Below are 15,489 nucleotides of genomic sequence, written 5' to 3'. Positions count from 1 at the left end.
AACACTCTTTTTGAAGTCTGAATTTACTTCCCCTTTTTCGTAAATATTACACATCAATTTGTATAATCTATCTATTGCTTCCTCACCTGCTCTGCACAGTAATTCTGCAGATATCCTGTCTATCCCAGGAGCCTTTCTACCATTCAAATCCTTTAAATTCAGATCTCTGTATTGTATCTCCCTTTTCATCCTCTTCAACTTCTTCTCTAACACCAGTTTCTAATTCATTCCATCCATATAACTCTTCAATTTATTCCCCCCCCACCCATCGACCTTTTCTTTCATATTGTAAGTCTTGTACCATCTTTACTTTAAAACATTATTAGATTTTAACTTATGTATCACAAAATCTTAACTTTTCTGTATGCTCTGTCAATTTTACCTATGATCATTTCTCTTTTCGCTTCTGAACACTTTCCTTTAATCCACCCTTCTTTCGCTAATTTGACTTTTTGAGTTTATAGTATTTTTTAATTGTCGATAGGTCCTTTTACCTTCTTCATCACTAACATTCTTATACTTTCTACGCTTGTCCATCAGCAGCAATATATCCTCTGATATCCAAGGTTTTCTACTAGTTGTCTTTATTCCACCTGAGTTCACTTCTGCTGATTTAAGAATTTTCCTTTTTAACATTTTCCAAACAACTCTTCCTTAACCTTCTCAAAATTCTGTGATTCATCTGACACCTTTTCTTCAGGATTTTAAACTCCATTCCTACATTTCATTATAACTAAATTATGGTTGCTATCATTGTCTGCTCCTGGATATGCTTTACAGTTGAAGAGTTAGCCTCTAAGTCTTTGCTTAACCATGATATGATCTATCAGATACCTTGCAGTATTGCCCAGCTTTTTCCATGTGTATATTCTTCTATTATGATTTTTAAACTGGGTGTTGGTAATTACAGATTATACTTTGTGCAAAACTCAATAAGTCAGTCTTCTCTTTCATTTCTTTATCCCAGCTTATATTCAACCACAATATTTCCTTCCTTGCCTTTTTTGATGCTTGCTTTCCAGTCTCCAACTGTTATTAAATTTTCATCTTCTTTTACGTGTTTAATCGCTTCATCATTCTCTTCGTATACACACTCTACCTCATCATCATCATGGGCGCTTGTAAGCATATAGATGTTAACAATCGTTGTCGGTTTAGGTTTTGATTTTATCCTTATTACAATGATTCTATTGCAATGCATTTTCAAATACTCCACTCTCTTCCCTATCTGTTTGTTCATTATGAAACCTACTTCTGTCTGCCCTTTATTTGATGCTGAGTTAATTATTCTAAAATCACTTGACCAAAAGTTTTCCTTTTCCCACCGAACCTCTCCTACTACATCTACATTTAACCTACCCAATTCCCTCTTTAAATTTTCTTATCTGTCAGTATTTTTTTAGACTTCTAACATTCCACGCTGTGACTCATAGAATGTTATTTTTTAATTTTCTGGTGACCTCTTAGCAGTCACCCCCCAGATATTCGAACGAGGGACTAGTTTACCTCTGGAATGTTTACCAAGGAAGGTGCTCCATCTTTGTTACATGAAAATGCAGAGCGCTACATTCTCTTGAAAAAAACACAGCTGTAGTTTTCCATTACATTCAGCTGCGCAGTACTCAGAAGATTGAGTGATGTTGATATGGCCGTTTAGGTCTTCCTGATCTACGCCTTTAACAGCTAACAGATACCACTCTGATATGGTTGCATCGTTGGTCCAGCTACTCTGTATCGGTGAGCATTCAAGCTCCCTCACCATTGGCAAGGTCTCATGATTTTTAGTGGGGGATTTATCCATAATAGTGAAATAATTCATGAAATTTCTTTTAAAAACAAATCATTTTTAGTATTGAGCTGCTTAGTTATTACATCATTATCAAGCAGTTTTGGTTTGTTACATTGGATGTGGTTAACTTAGGGGTTGGTATTCTATATCAAATTAATAAAAAATTTACTGGGACCTGAAAAAATACTGTTTTAAAGAAATTCATCATAATGCAGTTTTTTACAGCAATTCTATAGTTGTACATGATTTCACACATGAAATATTTTTTACAATATGTCATATTATATTGTAATATAAATATTCATTACATTAAGCAGGTCTTAAAAGATGTCTTATTAAGTAAGTGAATAAAACTTTCATTTCCATCCATTTTTACTTTTAACATTTTTGTACTGTAGATAAACTAACTTCGATAATTAGCACTTGGTTTTTCACAAAAACAATTACAAATTCTAATGAAAACAATTGCAAGCTTTGCACAATTTTCTTCGTTTTTTTCTTAAGAAAGATTACAGTAATTAAAACATTTTTCATAACAGTGAAGTATACCAGTAAAGGTAGAAAATTTCATTCACAGTTCACTTTAGTGTTTAAAAATAAATCTTTGATAACAGAAAAAAGGATTTAGATAAATTAATCAAAATATGTTAAAATTCCAAGGTAGACCTTCAAAATATATTTACAGAATACATACAGTCTTCATCTTTCTCATTTACGAGAAAAGGCTTGGTTTGATAAGTTTAATAAAAGGCAAATGGAATAGTGATCAAATTCTCATAATTGTTAATGTGTAGTTAGAACAAGATTTCTTGGAAATAATGTATTTTATAGAGCAACAAATAACTTTAGATTATTAACTTTATTCTTGGAGCCATATGGTGATGAACAGTACATATAGTATAATTCATTTATACTGTCTTGATCTACAAGTTTTTTAATTTTTGTAATTGTCTAGTTACGTTTTTTTATCATGCAGATATATTTATTCTTTATTGATTTTCTTTTTTTTTTTAGGTGTATCCTGCTGATCAGCCTATGGTATTTAATCCACAGAATCCTAATGCACCTCCTATATATCCTTGTGGCATCTGTCATAAGGAAGTTCATGATAATGATCAGGCAATATTGTGTGAATCAGGTTGTAATTTCTGGTTCCACCGGTAAGTAAAGTATTATATTTTACAGCCAAGTAGTGTTTCTATATATATATTTTTGATTATAAATTATATCCCAACAAAAATAAAGATAGTTGAGGCAACATTTTTCAGTCACTTGAGTTCTGAGATGAAAAAAGTTGAATCATATTTCTTAAATAAGCAGCAAGAAAGCTACCAGTTGAAAGGTAGTAATTGTTTTAATTAATTAATTAATTAATTGTTTTAATTAATCAATTGAAACAAAAATCTTTTGCAAATGCTCAATCCAACATTCATCAGGAATGTACGGAAAGTGAAGTTATAAAGGCCAGAAAATAGTTTTAAAGCTTTTTATTTTGGAATAGAATTTTCATTTTGAATCATACTTCCTTGTGACAATGTGTTTGCAGGTAGTTTAGTTGACAGACTACTCATGTCAACTATTCTGTCCGTTAATCTACATTCCTCGATCAGATTCGAAATGCAGATGCAATATTTATGGTGTTTTGCCAAGAAAGAAAATTTTATGAGAAGTGTATCCCATCTACCTCAAATATGGCTGTTCATTATTTTTCTTAATTAATATTTTGAATTATTTTTATTGAATGATGAATGTGGTGTTGTTTTAAACCTACAATCTATTTTACCTATTTATGACATCTTTGTCATAAACGGAAAAAATCTGATGAATTTTCAGAGCAATCTCTTCTTTCGTTCAAAGGGTATAAATGACTGAATGTATCTTACACTTGTCATGATTTGGAATTTTGCAGCCATTTTAAACACACAACAGGCACAATGTTGCTACTAACTTTGCAGATCATACACAGTATATCTGAAAGTTCCCAAATTAAATTAAATAAAAATTCAAATATAAAGATAAAGGAATTTACTCACATTAGCCCTCTACATAAAACCCTTCTCTAGTTTTATATTTGTTGCAGCCTACCCTCAAAATTTGGGAAGGGTTCTAAATAGAATCCTTCTCTAGTTATATATTCGTTGCAGCGCTGATAGTCTGTCAAACATACTGAAGAAATGACTTTGTGGGATTGCCTTCAACTGCTCAGTGCAAGCTCCTTTGGATGGACAGAATGTCGTTGAAAAAGCGGCCTTTCATCAACTTGAGCTTCGGGAACAGAAAATAGTCTGCTGGAGCCAAATCAGGTGAATAGGGTGGGTGGAATAAGACAGTGATTTGATTTGTGGTGTAATAATGTGTTAAAACTGTTGCCATGTGTGCTGGGGCAGTTGTGCAAGAGAGTCAAACTGCCTGGATCCCGGTACTCAGGCCAGATTTGATGAATGCGATGCATCAGGTATTTCATTACTTCCAAATAGAATTTAGAATTTACAGTTTGACCAGCTGGGACAAATTCATGATGAACAGGCCCTTTGAGTCAAAGAATACAGTCAACATCGTTTTTACTCTTTGTTTTTGCTGGTCTCTGTGCTTCAGGACTCAACCAAGCAGTGGATTGATGCTTCATTTGCAGATCATACATGAAGCACTAGCTTTCATCCCTAGTTACAATAGTTTGCAAAAAAATTTGGGTCGCTATCGGCAGTTTCAATAAAGTCTTGAGCGCAAGAAAGATGCACCTGTTTTTGTTCTTTGGTCAAGAAATGTGGAACAAAACCAAGAACACACCTTTTGGCAGTTCATTTTTTCTGTTAGAAATGTACATATTGTGTCTTTACCGATGTTTAGTTCTTCTGCTATGGCTCGAAGGGTAAGATAAGAGTTAAGCAGGAGCGCGCATGCTTTTGCAACATTTTCATCGTGAACAGTTGTTGACGGCCTCCTGCTTCATTTGTCATCATCCAACGACTCTCTACCTTCTTTAAACCACTTCCACCCTATATCAACTACAGAAATTTAGTTTGGAAACCTTTCAGACCTAGTGTGTAGACCCTGTTACATACAGTATCACTGCACATTGTAAAAAAAAATTTCATTTAATTTTATTATCTATATAACTTTATTTTTTTAAATTTCTCTGTAGGTTTAAAATTCTGGTTAATATATTTTAAGATATTTTGGTTATGATAGGTGCAGTTAGTTTATTTTTTAAAAACTGCTTATATGAACAAATTTGTACACTTCCTCCTTCAGGCGTATTAGAAATATCTCTGGAACCATTTGAGATATCATTCTCAGCGTTTTTATTCTTCCCCTTCTGAGCATTTTTCAAGCAAGAAAATTGTAAATTATACATCAACTAAGTGTCAGATTGGAAGAGTATGATGTAAAATGTATGTTCCAGAATTGCTATTTTATATTTTATACCAGGTAATCATTGATGACCATGGATTGATATGCCAGTGCGTTGTCATGCAGAAGTTGTCAATTCTTTATTTCCCATTTTTCAGAATGCTTCCTTCTTACTGCATCGTAAATAATGAAGGATATAGAAATTTCCTTGTTTCTAGCCATCAGGAATGAATTTGTACTATTCATTCCTTGTTATCAGCAGTACACATTTCTTCCATTTTTGGATTGTTTCCTGGAATGCATTTTTGGAGACTGTGTGCAGCTGTTGCATTATGTTTTCCTCAGTATTGTTTATGGTTAAAAATAATATCCTTTCAAGATTATCGTTAATCTGAGAAACAAGAAAAAAGTTCCTGTAATCACTGGAAAATATTGTCTCGGTTTTAGCAAGATACTAACTTAAGAATTGGCACATGAGCTGGTGTGTTATTTAAATTATATCAGGAATAATAATATTATTATAATATTATAATATTAATAATAATATTAGGTTGTCTAAAAAGTATTGAACCTTTGGATGCAAAATTTGAGAAAACATTTCTTGTTATTGGAAAATATTATTATGAACTACATATGTACCATTTTTTTTTTTTTGTGACCTGCCATTTTTCCAGAGACATTGTAATCCTGTTGTTATAGAACTTCTGTGGTTTCTGGTCAAAAAATTGTGACACATGGTTTTCACAGGCCTCTTTTGAAACTAACTTAACACCATTCAGAGATTTCTGCAAAGACCAAAACAAATAATACTCTGACAGTGTGCCAGGTCCAGGATACATGGTAGGTGCATTAAAACCTCCCAGTCAGGTTCTCACAATTCCTGATAAGTTGTTAAAGATGTATGTGGTATGGCATCAGTATGATATATGGAGACTCTGTTGACCAGTTAAGGCCGTTTCTTTTGAATTGCTAGGTGCAGTCGTGCTAATTTTCTACATTACAGGTCTGTGTCTATCATACTGCCTTGCGGCAGCAGCTTGTGATGCCCTTCCAATTTCACCCAACACACAGCATAAGTTTCCTGGGCGTCATTGTGGGCTTTGCCACAGACTGTGGAGCTTCGACCATGACATGGTTCCCACAGGCAAGAAAAGTCAGGAAATATAAATTTAGTTAAAAAGAGTCAGGAATTTTTAAAAAATCAGAAAATTGCTGAAAATTTTAGAGAATTGCATTTTTATTACTGAATTAAGATTATGGTAGTTGTAAAGTATTTTTTAAGTCATGCCAAAATATATTTGATAACTTACTGGAGGAAGTGGTGACCTCATTGCTCAGCACATTTCAACTGTGTGCTTCAAGCAGCCATTAATACTTACATTACCCAATTATTATTTTATATTAAAGGAAAAATATTCTAAATTGCAGTTAATTTTTTCACTGATGAAATTTTAACAAAAAAGTCCCATTGAAAAATTAAAGGTTTTTAACTGTTTTCTTGGAATTTCTCTTAAACCACCATGAATATTTTTTGTATTTTAGGTAATTAATTACTTTTAAATGGCATCTAAAAAGACTTTAATGACTAGTGATTAGATGTAAATATACACCCAGAATTAATTTATTTTAACAGAATTGGTTGAAAAGAAATAGATGTGTATCATGGTTTTTGTGATGTGTGTAAAAAACTTTGAATGGGGCAATTCTGGCCAAAAGGCAGTGACCAAAAGGAAAGCAACATAATGAAATAATTAAGATAAGGAATTCTCAGCCTTCATAGAAAACTTTTTTTATCTCTCAGTGGTACTTCAACTCAGTAGACTAAAACTTTGATCAATAGTTGTGAGAATTGTGGTTGTGATACAACTGTGTGTTCTTGGCCCGGATCTTCTTATCCGAGTAATAGCAGCAAATCATGCATTTGAATCCTTGACTTCATTTATGCGAAATGTTAACACAGTTTTTAAGGTGGAAATTATGTGGGTTCTCATTGTTGTACAAAATAATTTACATCCTTAAGTTTATGTGATAATATTGTGCTACTTTTAAAATCATGTTTCCTGATAGTTGTATAGCATTTAAATTCAGCTTTGAGCTACTAAATGCTTTTATGTCATTAATTATGGCCTTGCACCATAATTTGATGGCATTCTGGAAATTTGCTAGAATAATAATGACAAAATATTTTGAAGTAAATGTTAATAATTTTGTTTTCTGTACCAAAAGAAAATAAGGTGTTTTGTTCTAGTTTTTTTATGTATATTACTTTTAATTACAGTGATTTTAGTTTTCCTTTAAGTTGTGATCATGCATACATTCTTTATTAAATTGAAACCTGTGTTTCTTAGCATTTTTATACAAACCACGTTATTAAATATTGTTTTTGTGTACTTTGCAAATTAATGTAGGGTAGTTTTTTTGAAAAAGTTTCAGCAATCAACTGCAAGCCAATTATATTTAAAAATTGCTTTAGTTGCTGTAGTTAGTGTTTATTTCATATTTGTCATTTATTTTTATGCAAGAAACTTATTAAATGTTGTTTTTTTTTTGCACTTTGCAATGTAATTTACTGAAACAATTTATCACAGCAAAGCCTAAATTTAAATGAATATTGTTAAAAAAATCATTAAAATATAAACTTTAAAAATGAATATAATAATAAATAATAAAAAAAAGGCTTTAGTTGGGCTACTGTAGAGATGGTGGAGGCTGCAAAAAAATAAAATATCTATATATTTTGTGGAGTAAATGGCAATAGCATATGAGAGTCAGGAAATTTCTACAAAATTGGTCAGGAAAAGTCACAAAAAACGAATCTTAAAATTCGTTGGGAACCTTGCACAATCTATGCACATTATTGTTGTATGTTATCCACTTTTAATCACTTGTGATCAATCACTTCAGAAATGGCTCGGTCTTATCAGAGATTTGCAGATAGAAATTTGATTGAGTAAATTTTTCCGAGTCAGATCATATGGCACCCAAACATTAAACTTCTTTTTATAGCCAGATTTCTCAAAATGATTTAACACTGTTTGGTGACTGATGTTTAGGTTATTGGCAATGCTTACATGCCAGACTTCTCAACTTTTGCCAGAATATCATTCACTTTTTCTGTGATCAGTTACCTACTGTGAGGAGCATTTTGGACGTTCAGATTTCTAGAACGAAAATGACTACAATCTTTTGGCTATTGCTTTTGAAAGTATATTTTGCCTATAAACAGCACAAACTTCACAGGTCTACACAGCATTTGCATCTTTATTGAAATTGTAAAATGTAACTCAGTTTTGAGGAAAGTTCACTCATCTTCATAGCGCAATATCTTATGTCTTGAATATAAGAATTCCAACACTGTTTGCACATCTACTAGCTTCAACTGTCAGCTGTCAAATGACATTCCGCTTGACCCACTGTGACTCATATTCCCTGAGATTTGGGACGCTAACACTGTCTTGTGTGCAAAAGGCTCACTACTTTTTAGACTGCCTATTATATACAGTATAATACAATTTAGGTCAGAAAGATCATCACAGTGTATGAAGTACAGGCAAGACCTCTACTCTGCTTTCGTTGCAAAAGACTTTGTATTGCAAATATTTTAAAAGAAGAAAATAATTCAGAAAAATACAAAGTAAATTTTATGATTTTCTTAAAAATATGATTTAGTTTAAAAAGAAGAAGGAAAGAGCTTATCCTGACAAAAAAATAAATTTTAAGAAAGGTAAATGTTTTAATTCAAAAATTAAAAAAAAAAATTCAAATCATGTGATTCTAAAACAACACAAATTACGTGTATGTCTCGCTCAAAAAATGGCAGTGTTTGCAATAACTAATAATTTGCAACGCTAATATAAATTAAATAGCTAAATCAACTGATATTATTTACTTTAATTATCACATTATTATTTAATTTTTAAATTTAATTAAATGTTCTTTTCCTAAATTACCTAATAAACTTTGAAATCATACCATTGTGCAAGAAATGTTCAATGTGGTTTCCCTCTACTGTTTGGCAATGCACTAATCTTACGTATTAGCTTGTGCACACTTTGTTGTATCATGTTTGGTGGTATATATGTAGATTCATAAATTGTATGCCTTTTCAAGTTGTCGCTTACAGGTTTTGTTCTGTATATGTTATGTTTTAGTAACCCCAAAAATAATAATGTAAAGACAGATTAGAGATCTGGCAGACCACTCTATGGCTCCTCTATGACCTGATGATCTGGAAATGTTTAATTAAAAATTTGTCATGCCCTTAGGTAGTGAGATTTGTAATATCAATCTTGCTGAAATCAAAGTTGTCCAAAACTGTTCTGTATATTTGGTAAAATCCCATTGGCTAACAAGTTGCATGAAGCATCTCTTGTAAGATTACCATATAAAATAAAAGGCCCTACAATACAATTACCAATGAATCCTGCTCAAACGTATACTTTCTCAAGGTACTTTGTATGACCCTCTAACATCACTTTGGGATTATCGTTGCCCCAGTATTGACAGTTATGCCTATTCACATGACCATTTAACATGAACGTAGCTCATCAATAAATATTATTGAATTAGAAAAATTTGTGTCCAAGTTTATTTGTTGCATTATTTCACAAAACTTGTCACTAACTTGATAAATGAGGATGATATGTATGAATGTAGTTTTGTACAGTCTCAGGTCGACTGTTCCTGAGATGTATGGATAATTGAAACCCAACCACCAAAGAACACCAGTATCCGCAATCTAGTATTTGCAAATCCGTATAAAAGTAAACTGCCTTTACTAGGATTTGAATTTTGAAACTCTAGACTTTGAAATCAGCTGATTTGTGATGATGAGTTAACCAATACCCCAGCCCGCTGGGCTGGTTATTAATGTAACCAGAAATATAAAACCATACATAATCCGAAGAAAAAAAACATCCAAAATACACACCATCTTGAATGAAAATGTTTGAACCATCTAAGTAGTGAAATCATCTGTTAAAACAGATTCTCCAAGTTTTAAATGTGCTAGAGAATCTTCTTTCATTTTTTCTGTTTTTGTATAAGTTATATGGATTAAAAAATATTCTACTATTTCCCAGAATTAAAAAGGAGCTATTTTAATACTTTATTTATCTTAGTTCATATAAATAACTTTTAATCAGTCTTTCATCTAAAATCCTAGGTTTGAATCTTGGTCAGACATTTTTGGTTTGGCATTTTTCATGCTAAAAACATACTAACAAACATAAACATGCTAAAAAACATAGCATATGAAAAGTTTGACATCCTCACACAAGCTTCAAGCTTATTTAATCAATAGGTATTTATAAAGCAGGTGAAATTAAAAAAAGTAAAAGACTAAAAACTTTAGCTTTGATAATATTCATTATAAAAATTTTATTATATGTAAATTCCATTTTGAGTTTAGTTTTTTTTCAACAGAGTTGTAAAAAATAGAAATTTATGATAATTTTTATTATATTATGAAAAATAATTGTTAAAATGGAGCATTTTGAAATAAGCTAAATAACAAAAAATTAAGAAATTTTATTTTGCTGCCAAAAGAATAAGGTAATGTTAAAAATGTTGATATACATTTGACTTATTGACATTCAATTGATTGTTTTTCAAATATTTATGAAAAAACATTTTTGACCCTTTACTTGATTCACTCTTGTTTAGCAGGGATGTAAGTAGAATTACTTATTAGTTCTTTGAATGGTTAGCATTTAACTTGGTTTGCTGGAGAGAACCTAAGCAGTCTTAAGAAAAACTCTTAGCCCTAAAAAACCATAGCAGTCTGTTTTTGGTGTGGTGATACTTTTGTCTATATTTAAAGAACATTTAATGCAATCAATTATTATTAAAAATTTGTGCTTTGTAGTTACTACCTTGCTTTTCCTTTATTCATAACTTCATTTGTTGAAAAAATAACTATGTACTTTATGTTGGAAAATCGATTGTTTAATATAACAAGACTAAGTGTCTTAATTGAATACAAAGTTAAGACAGTTAATAATATTTAATCTGATTATTTCTATTGTGAGCTTTTTTATATTCATTCAAAAAAGTTTTTTTTTTGCTTCTGACCATGGACAAAATGATAGTATAATATGTAGACAGAAACTGTGATCGATTCATGTCTTTTAAGAAAATTGAAATATTTATGAAAAAATGAAGGGATGGAATCTACAAACATCTATACTTTCGCAACACAGTCTAAGTATCCCCTTTGCCTTGACATTGAGAATAGATACAAATTTTACAGCAGATAGTTATCTTATTTATACCTAACCTAACCTTATAGTAGAGGGGTTGGATAGAAGGCTTCTTTTTATATTTCATAGCATGTATTCCCTACATTAGAATGATGGTAAGTAATTAGGTGGATCCACTGTTTGAATGAATAATTTGAAACTGTCAAACTTTAATTTATAGATCAGATTGTCAAATAATGATATCTTTTTTTTTCTTTTCAGTGTTTGTACAGGACTTATAGAGGCTGCATATCAGTTGTTAACTGCTGAAGTATATGCTGAATGGGTGTGCGACAAGTGTCTTAACTCTAAATCTATACCACTTGTAAAGTTCAAACCATAAAATAAACTGAATAAAAACAATAATATTTAATTATATATATATATATATAGTGTAATACTAGTACTTCTGTGGTACCACAACGTGGAAAAACCAGTTGTCTGCTCAATCAACAGTGTTATTTAATATTATTAATGATGATAATAATAGTAGTGATAATAAATAATATTGAAAGTAATGAATTGTAATTAATTTTTATTGTTGTCAAGATCATAGACAGGTGTCATAAAATTGTGTTGCTAAAAATTTTGAGAATCAAGGTTTCGTAAATGATCCGAATTGCATGGTGTGTATATTATTTTAATAACATCATCTGCATTAACTTATTTTCATTATAAATATTTATCTTTCAACCATTTGATTATTTTTATCATTAAATTTATTCTAAACTATTTTTCAAATTGTCAATATAAACTAATTAATATGTTTTTCTTATTGTTAACACAAATTATTATTTTTCATATCATCCATCATTCATTAAAAAATATCAGCCTAATTTACCAGCCTGGTTTCTAAGTTTATAAATGTGAAGACAAGTTTTTTCTGAAACTTCACTAGATTAATACAAATGAAGAGTTTATTAGCATTACCAATCTCCAGATTATCTTAATTTAATTTAGAGAGTTATGGAGCAATTTTTTTTTGTATTTTGCATGAGTACTTTTTGAAGCTGGGTGGTATTTTGTAATGCACCATGTTTTTTTAATGTTTTTCTATTTCATTAAGAAAAAAAAATGGTGAATTAAAAGATTTTCGCTTTGTATTTTTTCAGTTGCCAGGATAGAGTTATTACAATTTTTGTATATCTGTATTAGTTATCAATTATAAATTTTAAATTTATAATATCCAATTTTAAATTTGTTTAAATTAAAGAATGTTAATGTATTAAAGTGTTTATTTTAAGACGCTTTATTTTTAAAAAAAAATTAATAGGAATAATCACTTTGTGCTTGTAAAAATATGTATTTTAGTGTTGTTTTATCTTTTAACTAGACTTTATAAGTAGCATAAAGATATGAATGCCTTATGTACTGAAAATCAAATCGTGTACAAGTGCAGCATGTGTTATTGTTTTGTAAAGTGGAAATCAGTTGATGTTTTTTGAACTTTAATAAAATGCTAGAATATAAGGCTGTTGCATTCGTTATAGTATTTTGAAGAAATTGATTGTGGACATTCATTGATGTAGATCAAAGAGCATAAATTTTCATTAATGCAAATATGTTTTAATTGATTTGAAAATTATGAGGACTTGTTATATAAAATTTAAGACCCATTTAGTGCAGTGTCATGCGAAGAGGTTTATGAGCTTTATGGTAGTGTTTGGAAACTGCAGTGAAAAAAATACAACTTTTAACTATTTTATACAAAAAGTTTATCTATTTTTTATGTTACCTTTTTCAGTTTTAATAAACGTAATTCTGTTTCTTTAATTTATTATGCTGATTATCACTGTAATTAATTCTTATACCTATATTTCTAACAGTCAAATATTAATACGTCTTATGGATCCGTAGTAACATTGATTCATCCTCTCCACAAACTGCATACCATTCAGATTTTTAGATTTTGGAATGTGATGTGACACTGCTATGACAGTCATTAGTCAATTCATAAGTTCTAATTATCATCTTTTATGTGGTAAACAAAATAAAATTTATTATTACTGGTACGATTTACCAGCATATATTAATACGTTCCTTTAAAGTGGGTAACAGTTGTATTTTTTTTGAAAAGTTATTTAATAAAAGCAAAGATTCTTTTTTAGTTTTGTTTTAAATTGTAAATTTTAAGTAAAAACAAATACCAAATTATTTTATATTAGTATGTATATTAATATTTGTTTATTGTCTGTAAATTATTTTTTAAACTTTGTCCCCTGTCTATGATCTTTTTTATCAATTGAAATTCACTTCAGCGTGCGTTAATGGCCTGTTTAATACAATTATTTATTTAATAAGTATAATAAAGAAAACACATGTTTGATAGTTTTTTACAATTTTTTTTAGTTTGTTTTTGATGCTTGTGAAACATTTTCAAGAAAACGCTTCCGATAGAGCTTCCATATTTTTTCAGTCTATTATAAAAATGGTTAAATATTTAATTATAATATTTCTATATGATGGTGATTTATGATTATCATTTTATCCAATGTAACTTATCCTTTTTGTGTTTTTAAGTTTTGGTTTATTTCTTATGGTTGCTTTGTAGCTGATTAATGATTAAAAAATAACCAATCATTTTTTTTCCGGTCGATAATATTCTGGTTGGTTATTTTTAAGTTTACTTTGATCTTAAAATCACATTTAATGAACCATTTTTAAAATAAAGCATTTATTGTTACATAGAAATATGTAAGTACTCAGCTACATTGTAGCTGAGTTTGCCGATTACATTAAAATCTACTTTTCTTCTACTATATTTTTCTTATTTATAGTTTTTTATCTGTGACTTTTTTTACATAGCTGTGGAATTTATTTAACTCTCTTTCTAGATATTTTTGATGTATAAAAATTTCTTATTCGCAGAATTAGTATTAATCTTTTTGAAGTAAAAACGTTTTAGGTAAACAAGCTTTGGGAACTTTTGACTTGTGATTTTGGTATTAAACTTAGGTAGGATTGAAAAAGGCCAAGAAAACTGTGCATTGATAAAAATTAAAAATAATTCTCCAAATCATATTATATACGATGTGTGTGTTCAAAAAGTAACAAGAATTTTTGTTTTTTGGAATTTTATTTATTCGTCTACAGGAATGTTAACCCCTTCAAAATAATCTCCATTAGGTATTATACAATTATGCTAGCGCTTTTTCCAATCCCCAAAACACTTCTGGAACTCGATCTTCGGTATAGTGTTTAGCTCTTCCAGCTATATGCTTTTAATCTCATTTATGCTTGTAAAACGATGACCGTTAAAGCTTTCCTTTATTTTTGGGAATAGAAAAAAGTTGCACGGGACCATGTCTGGCCAATATGGCGACTGAGATATGATTACAATGTTGTTTTTGGCTAAAAATTTACGAACAAGCAGTGAAGTGTGAGCAGGTTCATTATCGTGGTGCAAAAGCCATGAATTGTTCGCCACAAATCTGGGCATTTTTTTCAGATTGCTTTATGCAAACAGTGTTGAACTTGTAGGTAATACTTCTTATTGATTGTTTGACCTTGTGGCAAGAACTCATGATGCACTATGCTGTTAAAATCGAAAAACACGGTGAGCATAACCTTCACATTTGACTGTACTTGTCAAGCTTTTTTCGGTCTTGGTGATCCAGAATGCCTTCATTGAGACAATTGAGCCTTAGTTTCGACATCGTATCTAAACCCATGTTTCATCACCTGTTATTATACGTTTTACTAGTTCTGCATCATTATTGACTTCATTTAGCGACTTCTGAGCAACTGCCATTTGCTGCTGTTTTTGTTCGAAATTCAACAAATTTTGCTATCACAAGTTTCATACCCAAAACATCTGAAAAATGTCATGGCTAATTGATATCCCAACATTATCACTGACTTCTGTGATTGTGATTCGGCGATCATTCATAATCATTTCTTTCGCTTTTCCATGTTTTCATTGGTTGTTGATGTGCTGGGACGTCCAAGGCGCTTTTCATCTTCAACGTCTTCACGACCTTCTTGGAAACACTTACACCACTTGTAAACCCTTGCTTTACTCATAGCTGACTCATCAAAAGCAATATTTAACATTTTAAAAACATTGTTACATTTATTCCATTCTTATAATTTAATATAATAATATAATTC

At 30.4% G+C, this 15,489-nt stretch overlaps 1 protein-coding gene across 1 annotated transcript in view; it reads left to right on the top strand.

The window, feature by feature from the left end:
• LOC142322080 (uncharacterized) overlaps positions 1-13,718 on the top strand; it is a 57,296-nt gene extending 43,578 nt beyond the window's left edge. Inside the window, exons 7-8 of the mRNA XM_075360736.1 lie at positions 2,804-2,949; positions 11,602-13,718. Coding sequence (XP_075216851.1) covers positions 2,804-2,949; positions 11,602-11,722 — 267 coding nt within the window. The 3' untranslated portion in view covers positions 11,723-13,718. The remainder of the gene's footprint in view (positions 1-2,803; positions 2,950-11,601) is intronic.
• The last annotated feature ends 1,771 nt before the right edge of the window (positions 13,719-15,489 follow it).

Source organism: Lycorma delicatula, chromosome 1 (genome assembly GCF_047948215.1).
Source record: "Lycorma delicatula isolate Av1 chromosome 1, ASM4794821v1, whole genome shotgun sequence".
NCBI classification, from domain to species: domain Eukaryota; kingdom Metazoa; phylum Arthropoda; class Insecta; order Hemiptera; family Fulgoridae; genus Lycorma; species Lycorma delicatula.
The sequence above is the reverse complement of the archived record's forward strand: the minus strand, read 5'-3'. Positions and strand labels throughout refer to the sequence as shown.